General features: G+C 39.4%; 1 protein-coding gene across 1 annotated transcript in view; it reads right to left on the bottom strand.

Moving 5' to 3' along the window:
* LOC134585585 (vomeronasal type-2 receptor 1-like) overlaps nt 1–18,126 on the bottom strand; it is a 51,170-nt gene extending 33,044 nt beyond the window's left edge. The window contains exon 1 of the mRNA XM_063441024.1: nt 17,676–18,126. Coding sequence (XP_063297094.1) covers nt 17,676–18,049 — 374 coding nt within the window. The 5' untranslated portion in view covers nt 18,050–18,126. The remainder of the gene's footprint in view (nt 1–17,675) is intronic.
* Between the last annotated feature and the right edge of the window lie 854 nt (nt 18,127–18,980).

The following is an 18,980-nucleotide window of genomic DNA, read 5'->3' as shown; positions in this document are numbered from 1 at the left end:
CCAAGTACAGATCCCTGAGGTACCCCACTGGTGACAAGCCCATGCTTCGAATATACTCTACTGACTACAACCCTCTGTTGCCACTGCCTTACCCATTCAGCAATATTGGAATCCAAACTTAAATACCGCAGTTTATTAATAAGCCTTCTATGTGCAACAGTGTCAAAAGTCTTACTGAAATCTAGGTAAGCAATGTCCACTGCACCACCCTGATCTATAATTTTAGTTACCCAATCAAAAAAATCAATAAGATTAGTTTGGCATGATTTCCCTGAAGTAAATCCATGTTGTCTCTGATCTTGAAAACCATGTGTTTTTAGATGTTCAACAATCCTATCCTTTAACATGGTTTCCATCACTTTCCCCACTACTGAAGTAAGGCTTACTGGTCTATAGTTGCCCCACTCCTCCCTATTACCTTTCTTGTGAATGAGCACAACATTCGCCAACTTCCAATCTTCTGGGACTACTCCTGTTATCAATGATTGATTAAATAAATCTGTTAATGGTTTTGCTAGTACACCACTAAGCTCTTTTAATAGCTTTGGGTGTATTCCATCAGGTCCCATTGACTTATTTGTCTTTACTTTTGACAGTTGAAATAGAACCTCTTCCTCTGTAAACTCACATGTAATAAATGACTCATTTATCCTTTTTCTTAACTGAGGTCCCTTTTCTTCATTTTCATCTGTAAATACCGAATGAAAATATTCATTGAGGCAGTCAGCTAGACCTTTATCCTCTTCTACATACCTTCCTTCTTTTGTTTTTAATCTAACTAATCCTTGTTTTACTTGTCTTTTCTCATTTATGTATCTAACAAAAAGTTTTGTCCCCCTTTTTTACTGACTGTGCTATTTTCTCTTCTGTGTGTGATTTGAAAGCTCTTATAACTTGCTTAGCCTCTTTCTGCCTAATCTTATAGATCATTCTGTCTTCCTCACTCTGTTTTTTTTTATAATTACTAAATGTATGTGTATGTGTAAGGATGCATTGTGTATGTGTGTAGTTTGAAAGAGAGGGTTTGTGGGGTAGGATAGGGGTTAAGAGGGGAGCAGCTCTTTATTTTTTATAGTGCTCTACTCTATCTCCTGTCAATTAGTGCTCTCCCCTCCCTTCCTGTCTCTTAATGCTCTCCCTTGCCCACCTGCCCCTTAGTGCTCCACCCACCCATCCCTCAGAGCTCCCCCCTCCTGTCCCTTAGTACTCTCCCCCCCCCCCCCCCCCCCCCGTCCCTTAGTACTCTCCCCTCCCCTCCTGTCCCTTAGTGATCTCCCATGTCCTTTGGTGATCTCCCCTACCCCTCTGTTGTGCTGCTATTAGTTGTAGTAACAGAGACTTAAGCAAATATGAAGCCTTATGCCATGTGATAAAATTAGATGACACATAAAAGTGGATTACATATAAATAACAGTAAAAACAAAGTAACATTGATTTTAGGGCACCAGTCTTCATGTAAAAGCCAAAAGAAAAAACTAAACCCACAAAATATACTTAATAATACAAATATCCACAGATACCCTCAGTCTCTCTAGTGAAAAAATGAGGAGGGAAGGAGGATAAATGAGGAGAATAATAAACACACTAAATGGGAACCACAATATCCATAGAAATCAGCTTATTTTAATGACAAGCTTTCGGGAGAACCTCCCTTTCCCATGTTTACAGCATTTCTGAGCAAGACGACAAATAGAATTCACAGTTGAGTTGTGATACAGGGGATAAAGCGACATGAGTGAAGATAAGACACAGGTTTGTTCGAAAATAGACACCGGCAGAGACGTTCACCGCGGTCCTCGGGCTCGGGGAGGCAAGGGAAGGCAGCCCGAGGGAGCCTTCCATGGACCCGAGTAGCAGAAGAAACACAAGTTTACAAACAAATGACAAAAAAAAAAATTCAATAAGCCCCAAATGCCTTTCAGAGGAAAACAGGAAGAAAAATAAGGAAAATAATAAAGGAACAGATATGTATATAAGCTGGGCAAATGAAACTACAAGGTATACAAAGTGACAAGCAAAACATTCAGCATAAACTGCAAGTAAATCACAAACCCACAGCAACCCATATAAAAACAGGAGGCAGTGGTACTCTGACCTGTGCTGGTGAGGAGCAGCAAAGAAAGAGGAAGTGTTAGAAGGAGGGAAGACTTATTGCTTCTGTTTGTTTCTGATTAGTTGATTTCTCTAATGTGAAAAAGTGCTGCTATTAGTTGTAGTAACAGAGACTTAAGCAAATATGAAGCCTTCTCCCATGTGATAAAATTAGATGACACATAAAAGTGGATTACATATAAATAACAGTAAAACAAAGTAAAATTGATATTTAGGGCACCAGTCTTCATGTAAAAGCCCCCCCAAAAAAACTAAACCCACAAAATATACTTAATAATACAAATATCCACAGATACCCTCAGTCTCTCTAGTGAAAAAATTAGGAGGGAAGGAAGATAAATGAGGAGAATAATAAACACACTAAATGGGAACCACAATATCCATAGAAATCGGCTTATTTTAATGACAAGCTTTCGGGAGAACCTCCCTTTCTCAAGTTCACAGCATTTCTGAGCAAGACGACACATAGAAATCACAGTTGAGTTTTGATACAGGGGTTAAAGCGACATGAGTGCAGATAAGACACAGGTTTGTTAGAAAATATACACCATTCTTACAGAAGGTCGTAAATATCTTGTTTGAAAATTAGAGTGAGGGGGGAGAGAGAGAAAAAAAAAACAAGCAAACAGTGCAGAAGATGGTGCTAGAAGGGGAGAGTAAAAAAATAATTACTTATATTAAGAATGCATGAATTCCCATCCAAGAGTTACAGGATATGCATGAAGGCCTGTATCCAACATACACAGACTCACACACATGTACATATACATCTACACAAGTGGTGTTTATGTACAAGTATACACAAATACATACACAATATACACAAGTACATACAACAATATACATACAAATGCAACCAAATGCACAAATATATGTACATGCACACCAATACATACATCCACACACGAGCACCAATACATGTAACTTCACATATATAAATGTGACCAATATACATGTACACATACACCTATTCACATATACACACATGTATGAATATATACATAAACTTTATACATACATACACACACACACACACACACAAATATATATATATATATATATGTGTATACATATTGATTTATGCACTCTTGAATCTATAGATGCATCTATATTAGGGGAAGTGATGGCTTACACATGAAAAGTCCTGCCACAGAAGGACACATGTGCCTTTAAGAAATCCAGACAGACAGCATAATTCTACAGGGTATATATACTATGATAGGACTCCTCACTATCTTGAAAAAGACCACCAAGTACGGGCGAAACGCGTTGATGAGATGAGGATCATCTGTTTCTCTCCTGTACCAGCAGTACATTTCTAGCGGTTTGAGGCAACGGCGTCCCTCCGGTTCTACCCCAACTTTCGCGGCTTAAAGAAAGGACTTCACACTGTTTTAGTTGCTCCAACGGAAGGGTGAAACTTGTTCACCCACTCACTGCTTAACTGCATGTACTGGGCTTACTAGTGGTTATCATTATATTTTATACCACTTTTGTTAATTTAATCTTTATTCACAAGGATTTTTCTTTTTAACTACTTGATAAATAATCTCTGTTTGATTTATTTTTTTGACAATCTTTATTTTTCATTTTAGTTGTAGTATTGACAAATATAAAGAGAAATTGAACAAGTGTAGTATGTAGAGGTTGCAGGCAAAAACAGTGTGGGGTTTACAGTTCAAATATAGGCATAAACTCACATTGAGTTTTAAACAGGTGCCACCGAGTTGTTCGTTAAGCTTATATAAGAAATTAACATTCGACCCTTCAGTCGGAAAAAGTATGTTACCGTTTAGTGTTTGGTCATCAATCACACGATTACGTTAACACATAATAGTGTGATTGTACTGTGGGTCTTGTTTGGGTTAAAAGTATAGCAAAGTAACAATAATCAATTCACATATCAGGAAGTAAACCATCATAACAGAATGCACATCAGAACGAAGTGGGGAGTTGTCGTCGGTGTGCACCTTTGAGGGAAGGGTTTAAATAGACAATACTAGAAGAGCAAGCTAGTGTTCAGTGTCATTGTAGGGAAACGTTGCAGGTGATACAAGTTATTCAACTGTGATTCTTGTTGCGGTTTAATGTATTGCAGAATTACATCATTCTTTTAATTGCTTAGGTGGTAAACTGTTGGAGCGGGGGTTACACCTGATTAGAGTGGGGGAGCACCATCCTTTAGCATCTTGCACGGAGAGTTTTAAGAAACCAAACTAATAAGCGCAATCTCTGGTTCAGTTCAAGTTGATAACTCTTATCGGCTAGGCTAAGGTCCCTATCCGTCAGCTATTGAAGTCCTAACGACTAGGTATTGTTGCTTGTGGCTCTGTTTGATTGTTATCCCGCTTGAAGTAATTCTTGCAAAGACATTACTGCAATACTGAACTTCGGATTCTCTATACCATTTTATTTCTGATCATAATACCAGAAATATATTTACCTATTTGGTCAATGCATATTAACCACTGTGGAGGTGAATAAAGACTATACCTACAATAATATTTTGTCATACTTTTTCCTTTTTTAAGAAGTAAGTGTAAGACTACTTGAAGTGCTGACACTTTGTATATTGAAAACTGTCCAATGCTTCTCTAGTGATGTGGCTTGTTGGAGTAACCCTTTAAGCTTCTTCTTTGACCAGCCCCCCCGCTGAATAAAAAGAAAACATCTGGAATTTTGCCATTCTTTCTGTGCTTCCTCCCTAATTGACATAGGCTAAATCAAACAGCCAGGGGGGTGTTCAATAATTTATAGAAATCAGCACTTTTATAAAGGGGTGTTAAAGGAACACTATAGTCACCTAAACAACTTTAGCTTAATGAAGCAGTTTTAGTGTATAGATCATGCTTCTCAAGTTTCACTGCTCAATTTATTGCCATTTAGGAGTTAAGTCCCTTTGTTTCTGTTTATGCAGCCCTTGTCACACCTCCCCTGACTCTGACTGACACAGCATGCATGAAAAAAACTGGTTTCACTTTTAATCAGCTGTAATTTACCTTAAACAATTGTCTCTTTCTCTGTAAATTGAACTTTAATCACATACATGAGGCTCTTGCAGGGTCTAGCAAGCTATTAACATAGCAGGGGATAAGAAAATCTAAATAAAACAGAACTTGCCATACAAGAAGGATAAACTGTAGATGACTCTTTACAGGTGTTTACTTTACAAGTGTTTACGAAGGCTGTGCACATGCAAGGGGGTGTGACTAGGGTTCATAAACAAAGTTTTTCAAGCAGTGAGACTGCAGGGACATGATCTATACACCAAAACTGCTATATTAAGCTAAAGTTGTTTTGTTGACTATAGTGTCCCTTTAAATTAGGATACTTCTCACGCATAAGACACCTTAGCAAGCTGAAGTGCTTTGGGGTGTGTAGTGGCCCTTTAAGAAAGTAGCTGCTGAGCCGAATGTATACATTTCCCTCTGTATAATTTTATTTTACAGCTCAGTAACCCCGACAACAAAAAGGGAATTCCTAGTACACTCTCCAACTTTGGAAGGTATGAAATTCAGACAGGCCTTGAGAGGGACATCACCAGTTATTTTACTCCCATCACTGATGACACCCATAATAGCTGCTTATAACTGGCAGGCACACCCATAAAACACAGATGGAGCATAACAGCCTCCCGGCTGGCACCTAATTTTAGGGCCATGCAAACAGCGCTGCCAAAGCACTTACTGCATGGTTACAGTGACCTTCACAACGCGATGCAGGACATCAAGGAACTAAATCAAGACTGCAGGACAGGACCCTAACACAGGGACTGTCCTGCCTAAGTCAGGGCTATTGGGAGGCCTGCATATAATAATATACTTATGTTTTGTGTTACTTATTAGTATATAGTTTAAAATAACACACTTCTCAAAGGGCCATTAGTGGAAATCCAAAGTAAAGATTCAAAAAGAATAAAACATAATTTATACAAAATCTGAAAGTGTATAGGCATCTTCTCAAGGAAGGAGAAAATAAAAAAGACATAAAGAATGTGTTTTGTGCATAATACACTTATTCATAGGAACTGTGTAGTCATTGTACACATATATACACTCATTTCTTTATTTTGTATATCTTTTAATGACCAAGGGAATGTGACTCTTCTAAACACTATAATTAAGGGTTTAATTTCCTAATTATAAAGCTACTAGTGATGTCCCGAACAGTTCGCCAGGAACCGTTCGCTGGCGAACATAGCGTGTTCGCGGTCACGAACACGCGCGATGTTCGGTCCGCCCCCTATTTGTCATCATTGAGTAAACTTTGACCCTGTACCTCACAGTCAACAGACACATTCCAGCCAATCAGCAACAGACCCTCCCTCCCAGACCCTCCCACCTCCATGACGAATAGGGGGCGGACCGAACATTGCGACCGCGAACACGCTATGTTCGCCGGTGAACGGTTCCTGGCGAACTGTTCGGGACAACACTAAAAGCTACACACAAAATGCTCAATTCTCTCTAGAATGTCACAGATGCCCTTATCATTGTTGCCATGTGAACGCTTATTTTATTACATTGTAGCTATAGTGACATTTTTAGTCACATGCCCATTCAAAAGGATACATTGTATTTAATATACAGCTTACCAATTTATTTCAAAAATGCAAAATTGTTAAAATTGTGACATAAGCATCATTCATTTTTCTAAATGATTAGGAAAGTATTAGTATATTTATTGGTAAAAATCAAAGAAATAAGTTCATTGCACAAACACGCATTTAAATTAACACTATTTTTATTTTTGCCTTCTGGATCAATAGCAAAAAACAGATGTGGGGAAGGCTGAACGTGATGGACACGACTCTTTTCAGCCTATGTAACAATGTAACTCCAAGTATTCACAAAAGCCCACAAATCCTCTCGCAATACTAATATCCAAGAAAGCAAGTACAAAACAAAAGCAGATGGCACTATACACCAACTCAGATTCTCAAATTTTATCCAACAGTGCCTGATAGATGCTGGAGGTGCCCACAGACACCAGGCACAACTGTACATATTTGGTGGACCTACCCTCCCATTCACACATATTGGGCGCAAATTGTTAAAATAATTGAAACCATAATGGGCATCCAAGTCCCTATTGAACCCAAGTCATTACTGTTCTATCTCTTCCATTTTACGATGCCCAAACACTAACTGCAACTCTAACTACCCAGATCACAGCAGCTCACAGCAGCCAACCTACTGATACCCCTGTGCTGGAAAAGATCTACTGCAGCATCTGTGAGAGAGTAGATCCAGAAGGTGGACTCCATATGGGTTATGGAAGAACTCAGCTTCTCCCTTATCCATAGGTATCCCCTGTACAAAGCTATGGGATCCATGGATACAATTATTGCACAAAGGAAAAAGAATCTCAGTATATCTCATACATGGAATAACACTCCTCCACCCCCATCCCTGGTACAGATAGGGTACTATTTGTGATATTCCCACACCAATAAAAAGTATACATATGCCACCTCTTAACTGCAGATTCCGATACATAAGGAACTCCTTCCCCCTGTCTCTAACTCTGTTAATCTGTATCCCCCTCTCAGGCAATCATCCAGCCCTGACAATCCATGTTCTTAATTCATTTCTAACTCGATGGGAAATAGCCCCAGAATGGACTGGGCATACACGTCACATACATATATAGTTATTTACACTGCTGCCTTCTCTACATACCAATGGTTAAACTATACTCTGAAGATTCATTATAATTTACCACTAATGTGTTTGTAATGTCTCAATGTGTTGTTACAATATAATTCTGGGAAGTTCATGTCTGACTCGTGCTATTGTATTATACCTAACAGGACTGATCTGATTAATGTCATACGAAACTGTACAGCACTTTGTCTAAAATAAATAAATAAATGGCTACATTGTGAAAAAACTATTAAAAAAAAAGTAAAAATAAATCAGCTATGTTAAAGGTTGGCTATTTGGGCCTTACATTTTTAATTCCCTTATAAATCATTCTTACAGAAATGTGAGCTTACCCAGTAAATAACTACCTCCAGGTGGGGTAGATCTGTGGGTAGTTATCACTGAATAAGCTCACTTTTTTGTAAGATCTAGTGATTTTTATTTCCAAAGAGTAATGACTAAACGTAAACAGGTGAACCCCCAATGAAACAGTTTTGGGGCAACTGTCAGAGAGAAGAATCAGTTTGGACCGAAAGCACTGCTGGGAATCATCGCTAGGGAGACATGGGGGATGTTAACAGTAAAAGGATTTCACTTGAAATTACCACTAAATGACCGCATTGAATGCAAAAGATAATTGAATTTTCTGTGACTCAATGAACTCCTTGTAAAGTTCATTGATTTTCGCTTTGCAACTAGATATTATAATCTAGCGTTTTGATATATATATAATTTTAATTCCATGTAAGATTTATTACAGTGTTTACTGTAGTAAATAATAGCCAAAATATAACCGTTATTCTTTAATAGTAATTGGTTACAGTCATTGTATTTGGATACAGAATACATGTTGAACAGAAATCAACAAAAAAATAAACATCACTATAAGGCAATCAAAACAACTTTGGGTTTATGAAGCAGTTTTGGTGTATAGATCATGGCCCTGCAGTTTCACTACTCAGTTCTCTGCCATTTGGTAGTTAAATAACTTTTGTTTCTGCTTATGCAGCCCTATCCATACCTCCCCTGCCTGTGACTGACACAGCCTGCATTAAACAAATGGTTTCATTTTCAATCACACGATAACTTGCTTCAGAAGTTTTTATCTTCTGCTCTGTAAATTGAACTTCAGTCATACACAGGAGGCTTCTGCAGGGTCTAGAAGGCTATTAACAGAGATGGAGACAAGACATTCTTTAAACAGAATGTTTAAACATTAACTCTCTCTTTACAGGAAGTGTTTAGGAAGGCTGTGTAAGTCACATGCAGGAAAGTATGACTGTAGCTTCATAAATAAAATTATTTAATGCCTAAATCGCAGAGAATCAAGCAGTGAGACTTCATGGACATGATCTTACACCCTAAATGGTAGTGAATGAGGCATAACAACACAGAAGAAGAATTTGGGAATTGTTATAGACAGCAAAGTAGGTGTAGCGGAGCGGCACTATTAAATCCCATGATCTCCGCTGGTATTAAGGGTAAATCCACAGTCAGCGCTGAAAAGTAAGGCAATATCCCAAATCTCCCAGTAACCGGACAAAACACCGTGCTGGGAGTCAACTGAGGTCTTTATTCACAGCTTCCAGTATTTATGCAAGTCCCCATGCAAGGGGTTTCCTTACTGACATAGCAGGGGTAATACAGTAGGGGACTACATGGGGGACTTAACATTTGGAACATTTCTCCCATCAGGCACTGCTGCACGAGAGGGATTCTCCCACTGAAATACACTGTTTTTATGGATTATCCCTCTGTCCCTGGATAATCCCTCCATGCAGCAGAACCGGCAATTCACATGAAAATCTATAACTTCAATAATATCCACTTTATTTGCACGAACAGATGTTCGGTAGATAGCTGGGGTCTGAGTACACATTTCGTGAGAGTATCGCTCAGATCCCAGCTAAAACGACCGAATGCCGCACAAAATACACTTTATTACTAAAATCGTCTGAAAGTACCAAACACCGATGTGGAACCACAATAGGGAAAGACCGGAGCTCCCGAACGGCCTGGAAGTACAGCGGTGCTCGTGCTGTCGAGTAGCCGTTTTCAGTTCCAGGCACTCGACGACAAAACACCGCTGGGGAGACAAAGGATCCAAGATGGCCGAACGCCGCGTGGTCGGTAGTCGAACGACGGCCACCTAGGAAAGCACTTAACTACCGATTGCAACAATGTTGCAATCTGTTAATTGGCGCCACATGACCCTCAGTGTGTGGGCTTGGGTTCGGTACTTATTTCATTTCATGAACAGCCGGTAAAGTTGCTGTTCGTGAAACAACCATGTAAATGCTAGCGGCTTTCGGCTGCTAGCATACAAATACTATAGGATACAGGCAATCATACAGTTCAATACAGAAAGCAAATTTACATTTAACACAATATGGCAGCAGTGCTTAGGACAACCTTTAAAGACACAGTTCTATAGTCTCCAAGACTAACCCTTACCTCACATACCTGTCTCTTGCCCTCTCCTAAAGGGCAGCCCACCTTATTTGATTGTAAATTCCTGCCCTAATGTGTTTTACACCCCACCTCCTATAGAATGTAAGCTCGTTTGAGCAGGGTCCTCTTCAACCTATTGTTCCTGTAAGTTTATTTGTAATTGTCCTATTTATAGTTAAATCCCCCTCTCATAATATTGTAAAGCGCTACGGAATCTGTTGGCGCTATATAAATGGCAATAATAAATAAATAAATAAATAAATAGTCTGAAATGGCTAGGTTTGCAACAGTAGGCAACAATGTGCAATGTCAATTAGCAGTAGCTAAGGCCAGTAAGATATTGTCATGTATAAAAAGGGGCATTGGGGGCGGAGCCAAGCTACTGCACTGAGTGGCCGCACGCTGTCTGAGCTCTGGACAAAAAGAATACTTTTACCCCTATAACACCGGCCAAACTTAACATAAAACGGGCGTCAAGGCTGCTGAGGTGGAAATGGGAAGGAAAATGAAGAAACCCAAGCCCGACAATGCCACGGCAACAATCGAGCATAGGCGATCTCTGGAGACAGGCACGGAGCGCAATAGGCCCTGACATGGCCGCCTTCCCGGACGAGTATTCCGACTTCTCGGACGACCTCACAACAGGCCCAGAGGTAGATATCAATACTGCCCCACAGAACCCTCGCCAGTCTCCCCCACAAGCTGATTCCACCCCAGTCACCACGGCGGTGCTGAAAGAACTGCTCGCTGGGGTACAGCTCGCTCTGCAGGCTGACATGGCCCAGATACGAACAGACCTACAGGGCCTGACAGGCCGCATGGGTGCCCTAGAACACGGCGCGAACCAGAACGCCAAACAAACACAGCAGCTACAACAAAAGGTCTCTGAGCTGCAGAGACAGAATTTACAATTTGAAAAACAATTTGCTACACTGGAAGATCAAAGAAGAAGCAGGAACATAAAGATCAGGGGAATAGCGGAGGAAACGCCGGAGGCTGAGCTGCCCCACTTTGTACGGCGGCTCCTCACAGCCCTCCTCACACCTAAGCATGCCAAACAGGTTAACCCCCGAGGGGATGTTTCATCTCCCACGGCCAGCCAAAGCCTTAAGTACCCTACCCAGGGATCTACTAGTACGTTTCCCCAGCAACAGGGACAAAATGGCGGTGATGAATGCAACCAGAACCCAGACCCCCTACGTATTAGAGGGCATGTCGCTCTCATTTTACACAGACCTCATTTTACACAGTCCACAATGACCTGGCGCCGCTCTCTCCAACCCTTCACACCCCTACTTCGCACACAAACCATCACCTACAAATGGAGGGGCCCGCATGCACTACAAGTAAGCCACGGAAACAGCCAATACACCGTTCAAGACATGCAGGGCGCACGCGACCTTCTGCCCACTTTGGACCTACGAAAGGACTCCTTACCTTCAAGAGGGCAAAGACCGTCCACTGCACCATCTAGGATGGGTGACCCCGCGACGTCTCTTCCATTTGTCCCCCGACAGCTCAATACCACGAAATATGCTGCCGTTACGACCTGAGCGGACCAGAAGGACGAATGGGACTGTGTCCGCATCCATATGGACTTCTAAGCCTAACATTGTATATAACAAACAAGTTGCCTTTCATTTTTTATTTTTATTTTTTTGTGTTACCTGCCTATCAGGCTCTGTTTTCTATCTCCCTTCCCTCCTGGTTTAAAGTTGATCACTCCTTACCACTCGGCAGCACTGCCATAGGTCTAAGTGAGACCGAATTACAAAGCACACCTACCCTCTCAACACGAGAGCCGCAAAATGCTATTACTCCCACAGCACCAACAGCGCCCGATGTCACAGAGCACCACATACCAGTCACTGACAGAGCAGGCCACTGGTACTCCCCCCCACCCCCCCCCACCCCCCACCCATGGTTACAGGGTAATTAACAACACTTATCATGTCGTAAGACACAAATTTCACTCCTTCTGAATAGCGCACAACATTTATAATGCTACCGTCCGCACTATACACATAGAAAGGTAAACCTCCACGACACCTCAGCGCCGGTAAGCATCTAAGGCAAGCTGAGCACACCTGCGAAGGTATGGCCTTTGTCTAAATACTACGAACTCCACTACATGTAGGTCTGCAGGACAAACGTTATATGATTACAAAACCACAAAATGTGCAGTCCAAGCACAAGCCATGTAACTGTTTTATGCTGACTGTTATATCATGCTTGTCACAGCTATCGTGGCGTTTCAAGACGATTTGTTATACTGTGCAAACAAAAATAAAGAATTATAAAAAAAAGAAAAGGGGGGCATTAATTCTCAGGTTACAAATATAATTTTGCCTCTTTATAATCACTGGTAAGACCACACCTTGAATATCTGTGCTATTTTGGGTTCTAGGCTATTTTGGTGTTCTAAAGAAGGATATTATGGCGGGGTACAAAATTAATAAAAGGAATGGAATATTTTAGTTATGAAGAAAGGTTAACAAATTTAAACCTCTTTAGTTTAGAAAAACATCTGGTCCAATCACACAAAAGAGCTACTGTAGCTCAAATTGCTGATAAGTAGCCAGTGCATTGCAGTTTGCTGCATATGAGGCTATGTAGTCACAGACTTGTAAGAGTGCCCATGAGGACCCCAATCTTCACATATGGTGCATTAAGTGGCACTGTCTCACATCATATAATTGGAGGTGTTGTCTGACTTTTAGTATAATGATGTGTTCTATATCTCTATAACCGATGATATTAACATACATAGTTGTAAGTCAATATGTTACAGGATGACTTTACAGGACTAGAGTATTTTTAAGTGCATGGATATAACCATTTTATTTAAAGAAGAGTCATTTTTGGCTGTTTTTGGAGCAATATACAGCTCTGTTGTAGGATAATCTGATCTAACACTTTGGAGAAGTGCCCAAACATTTTTCAATTATTTAAAAACAGTAAATTTTGCCTTTTTAATCTGGACCTCACCAGAAGTGTGGGTGAGTCTACCTCTACTTCGGATATCATCCAGTGCATCTAGGGTTGCGTCCTCTACAGAAGAGGAGTCCTCTGGAAAAGCATTGCCCTGTGATATTTAGAATTAAAATGGTGCAGGAAGGAGATCAAGTCCTTAATTAATCAGTACATGAATTCTACATATCGCAGTAATCTATATGTCTTAAAGAATGTGGTGGATATAACAGCACTAACCAAACCTGAGTGATAATGACAAATTATTATAGCTATGTTGGGTACATGTTACTTATTTCACTCTATGTATTGTTACTGCAAGCATCATTGTTTCTATAAATTCTGCTATGACAACGGGTTGGATGCCGCCAGGAAATCTCTTGTCATGCATTCACTGATATATATCAGGTAATGCCATCCACATAGAGCAAAGATTGTTTAGAAGTAGAAGAAAAAAAAACACTTTTTTTTCATAGAGGTAAAATTCTGGGCTTAAATGATAAGCCCACCTAAGATCTAGTCCAGTTCTAGAAAGGCTTTCCTCACAACTAAGCAACTTGTTGTAGAAATACACATGCAAGAGGTTTTACACCTAAATAGGCCCCTGGGTGGTGGGGGGCCCCCAAGTTATATGCTACCACCAAGTAAAAAAAAAAAAAAAAAAAAAGTTGATTATAAGTATAAACCATTTCAGAGGCATTATTTTGTCTCCAACATTTTATTGAAAATTAAGCAGGATATCAATAACATTAGGGTGTTGGGGTTGCATACAGTGAGGAAAAAAAGTATTTGATCCCCTGCTGATTTTGAATGTTTGCCCACTGACAAAGAAATGATCAGTCTATAATTTTAATGGTAGGTGTATTTTAACAGTGAGAGACATAATAACAAAAACAAAAAAATCCAGAAAAAACGCATGTCAAAAAAGTTATACATTGATTTGCATGTCAGTGAGTGAAATAAGTATTTGATCCCCTATCAAACAGCAAGATTTCTGACTCCCAGGTGTCTTTTATATAGGTAACAAGCTGAGATTAGGAGTACTCTCTTAAAGGGAGTGCTCCTAATCTCAGCTCGTTACCTGTATAAAATACACCTGTCCACAGAAAAAATCAATCAGATTCCATACTCTCCACCATGGCCAAGAGCTGTCCAAGTATGTCAGGGACAAGATTGTAGACCTACACAAGGTTGGAATGGGCTACAAGACCAGTGCCAAGCAGCTTGGTGTGATTATTTGCAAATGGAAGAAACACAAAAAAAACGTTAGTCTCCCTCGGTCTGGTGCTCCATGCAAGATCTCACCTCGTGGAGTTTCAATGATCATGAGAGCGGTGAGGAATCATCCCAGAACTAGGAGGATCTTGTTAATGATCTCAAGACACCTGGGACTATAGTCACCAAGAAAACAATTGGTAACACTCCGTAAAGGAGTAAAATCCTGCAGCGCCCGCAAGGTCCCCCTACTCAAGAAAACACATGTCCAGGCCCGTCTGAAGTTTGCTAGTGAACATCTGAATGATTCAGAGGAGAACTGGGTGAAAGTGTTGTGGTCAGATGAGACCAAAATCGAGTTTTTTGGCATCAACTCAACTCTCCGTGTTTGGAGAAGGAGAAATGTTGCCTATGACCCCCAAAACACCATCCCCACCGTCAAACATGGAGATGGAAAGATTATGCTTGGGGGTGTTTTTCTGCTAAGGGGACAGGACAACTGCACCGCATTAAAGGGACGATGGACGGGGCCATGTACCGTCGAATCTCGTGTGAGAACCTCCTTCCCTTAGCCAGGGCATTGAAAATGTGTCGTGGATGGATATTCCAGCATGACAATGACCCAAAAAACGCAGCCAAGGCAACAAAGAAGTGGCTCAAGAAGCACATTAAGGTCCTGGAGTTGCTTACCCCGTCTACAGACCTTAATCCCATAGAAAATCTGTGGAGGGAGATGAAGGTTTGAGTGGCCAAACGCCAGCCTCAAAACCTTAATGACTTGGAGAGGACCTGCAAAGAGGAGTGGGACAAAATCCCTCCTGAGATGTGTGCAAACCTGGTGGCCAACTACAAGAAACATCTGACCACTGTGATTACCAACAAGGGTTTTGCCACCAAGTACCAAGTGGAAAAGGGGTCAAATACATGTTTCACTCATTGACATGCAAATCAATTTATAACTTTTTTGACATGTGTTTTTCCAGATTTTTTTTTGTTATTCTGTCTCTCACTATTAAAATACACCTACAATTAAATTTATAGACTGATCATTTCTTTGTCAGTGGGCAAACGTTCAAAATCAGCAGGGGATCAAATATTCCCTCACTGTATATAGAACATCCTAGATTTTTAGAGGCACTTTTTATAGAAAACTGAGCATATCTTGACCACTGTGTAGCATTAAAGGGATTAACCACCTTATAAACATAACATGTACACCAGTAAAAAGGCATTTATTCAACCCATGAAACTACAGTCATTCAGTGTACAGCAAATAGCATTGAGGTTTCTAAGATATCCTAAAGAATGTTCATAGTCCTGTCAGAATCCTTTACTAATTGTTTACAGCATGATACTAACTGAATACCACTTTTGCTGTACGTAGCAATGCCACTGCAAACTGCATCAGATTCTACTAAATCTAGCTGTGTATAATAAATGTGTATTCATAGTTGAAGCACAGATATAATATCTATTTACATTTTCGAATCATCTACTGCATGGTTGGTAATGTCATACTGCGTAATAAAAAGCATATTGTATGGCGTGACTGGTTCTTAATAGTGCTATTTTTTTTGTGCTGTTTCTGTAGCTCATTCCTCACACAGCATGTCAATAACAGGAGAGGGGTTAAATTAAGGACCCTCACTTACCAACAGCAGTTGCTGCCTGGGAGTAAGACTCTTACCAGTCTCAGCAAACTGCAACATATATGCCCCAGTGTTGCATACGTTTCAAGGAAACTTAAACCTAGCTCTAATACTAATCTTCTACTAAATGTAAAAATAACAAATATACATTGTGTTGATGCCTGTATTGTGTGTATTCTCCGAGTTCTTGAGATATTCAAATCACAAAGGATCTATCTTATCTAACTCTTGCTGGCATTATATTCCTATAATACACAGTACACAATACACAAATTTAATTTAAACTAGTGACACAATAGCTATCAAGTAATAGAAAAGGTGAATCTACAGCTGACCAAAATTGGACAGATTTGGAACTAGTCAATGATTGACACCAGTTTAGCCAGGCCTTGCTCAATATTTCACATTAAAGAATACATTTAAGTGTATAGTTTATGAGACATACGAATGAAATGTATGCTCATAAAAATGATCTAACAATTTTAGTCCAAATGTTGCCTCTTATTGTTAAATAAATGTACTTCCAAAGAGTTACAGTTTGAACCGTTAAAGACCTACATGGTCTAAGCTATGTCGAATAAAAAATGGTTCAGGCACTCCAGGATAACAAAAATAGCAGCTTTATTGGAACAAAAGCAGCAACGTTTTGACCCTACCGGGTCTTTATCAAGCTTAAAAGACCCGGCCGGGTCAAAACGTTACTGCTTCAAAGCACCTGGGTTATTTGGTAAGTGCGGTATCCAGTCTCTACTATTGATGATCTAAGCTGTCATAACAATCTGCCCTTTGAGAAGCTAATTCTAACATACGACGAGATCACCCACTCAATTAATAAACTACAAGTTTGTTGAGTGCTAACAATGTTACATTTGCAGGACGTATGCTGGCATACGATCTTTAGGGACTAGACTGTAAAAACGGCAACTTTTTTTTTTTTTTTTAAATCGATGTTTAAGCAGTTAAACATCAGAAAAAGATTATGAAGTTTAGGTTATGAGACTAAAGCAATAATGAGTTAAATCAGAACCCCTAGTTCTAGATACTGACATTTCATAGATAGATTGCTAATTAGACATAAAACCTGTGTGAGAAGGAAAATGTAATTGAAATAAAATGGCATCCCAGAAAAAAGCACTCAGAGGGCTTGTGGTCTTGTGCAATATTTCCATTATTTGTGCAAAGGTACATTCAAAATTTCAGTCCGACTTGAAACTGAAATAAATGTAAATATTTTTTTACTAAGCACTTGGCTGTTTTTTTACTAAACAGTAAAATGTTGTGACTTGAAAATCAGCCTTCAAATTATAGGACCACATTAGCAGTGTAAGAAAAGTTAGATATTTTAGAGTTTCCCTAACACCTGGATATTTCGATTATGTTTAAACTAATTACAACTAATTACAACTCACTATATGTAGGATACAGTGTTTGATATATCATGAGATGTGCTAAAACTCTGAGACTCTCTGTCCTATTCTTCTCTTTGAGATAGGCAACATGAAGAAAATTAACTGAAACAAACAATTCATTTCTTCACTGGAAATACTTGTAGGAAACACCATTTTAAATCAGTATAAATTGCCTTTTAATTATATTACATTAGATCCATAAACCGTCTGAGCCCATGACTTACCCTTCACATTTAGGAGACTTGGGTTCTTCCATTGATGTGTCATTTGTAAGTATAGTCCTGAAATGAAAGGGGAACATACCACCGATGATAAGATGATGGTTTTTTGATTCCAGAAATCCATGAAGATCAAACTTTCCTATTAGTCTGCACTCTTGGCCTTTGACGTAAATCCGGTCTTGAAGACACAATAATAAAGCAAAAAGAACATAAAACATCTTGTTGTCCTCCATGATGACAAAAAAATGACTAATTTGGTCATGTAAAGAATTTGTAGTTTTGATGCTCTCTCGCAATATCTGCTTTTTCTTTTTTTCTTTTGGCTTAGAATCAAGTGTGGCGACCCTAGGTAGGGACCTTGACGATATTCTACACATAAGAATATGATGTATCCGTCAGTAATGAAATGAAATGCTCTGTTTTCAGCACCTAAGTAAATCTGATGCTGCTCTTGTCATTCTATGAAACATGACTCCCAGTATTCTCGAGGGACTCAGACACTTTTTTTATTGGAGACTGTCGAACATCAGGCTGCACTTGTCGTGAATGGACACGTTTGCTTTTGTTTGATTGTTTATCCCCCAGAAGGTGGGATGAGAGAATTGCTGTATTATATGGATACACGACAACAAAATAAAGAAAGGATATAGAGTGGAAATGTCAATGTTATTCCGTTGGGCATATTTATCTGTTTGAGGATCTTGTAGATAATTAAGGTTTCAAGTACAAAAATTGATTTACAGAAGAATTTAGCATATAGAAATTTATCCTCATGAATTTAGATTGTATCCACCATATTTTCTTTAAAATGAGATTTAAATATCCACAGGTTGTTTATATTTTCCTTTAATATTATAATGAAGTATGTGTTAAATAATAAGTACGCTACATACAAAGCTCTATATTTCAAAATGTCATAAATCTGTCTACCAACTTATTATTACTATTTATAAAGCACCAACAGATTCCTCAGCGCTGTACAATGGGTGGACGAACAGACACGTAGTTAAAACCAGACAAGTTTGATGCACAGGAACAAAGGGGTTGAGGGCCCTGCTCGATGAGCTTACATGCTAGAGGGGATGGAGTATATTGACACAAAAGTTTTAGGGTAGGGTAGAAAACTAGCTTGCTAGATTAGTATTTAATGAGGTCTTGGGTGTTTTTTTGTTGTTATTTTTTTTTTTTTTACAGTAGCAGGAGAGGAATACACACCAGTCTATTAATCAATTTTCCTGTCCATTCGTCATATATTACTCTGTGTTGTTTTCTGGCTTTCTAAAAGTGTTTGCACCTTGAAACACTAGA

The sequence above is a fragment of the Pelobates fuscus genome, chromosome 2 (genome assembly GCF_036172605.1).
Source record: "Pelobates fuscus isolate aPelFus1 chromosome 2, aPelFus1.pri, whole genome shotgun sequence".
NCBI lineage: Eukaryota > Metazoa > Chordata > Amphibia > Anura > Pelobatidae > Pelobates > Pelobates fuscus.
The sequence above is the reverse complement of the archived record's forward strand: the minus strand, read 5'-3'. Positions and strand labels throughout refer to the sequence as shown.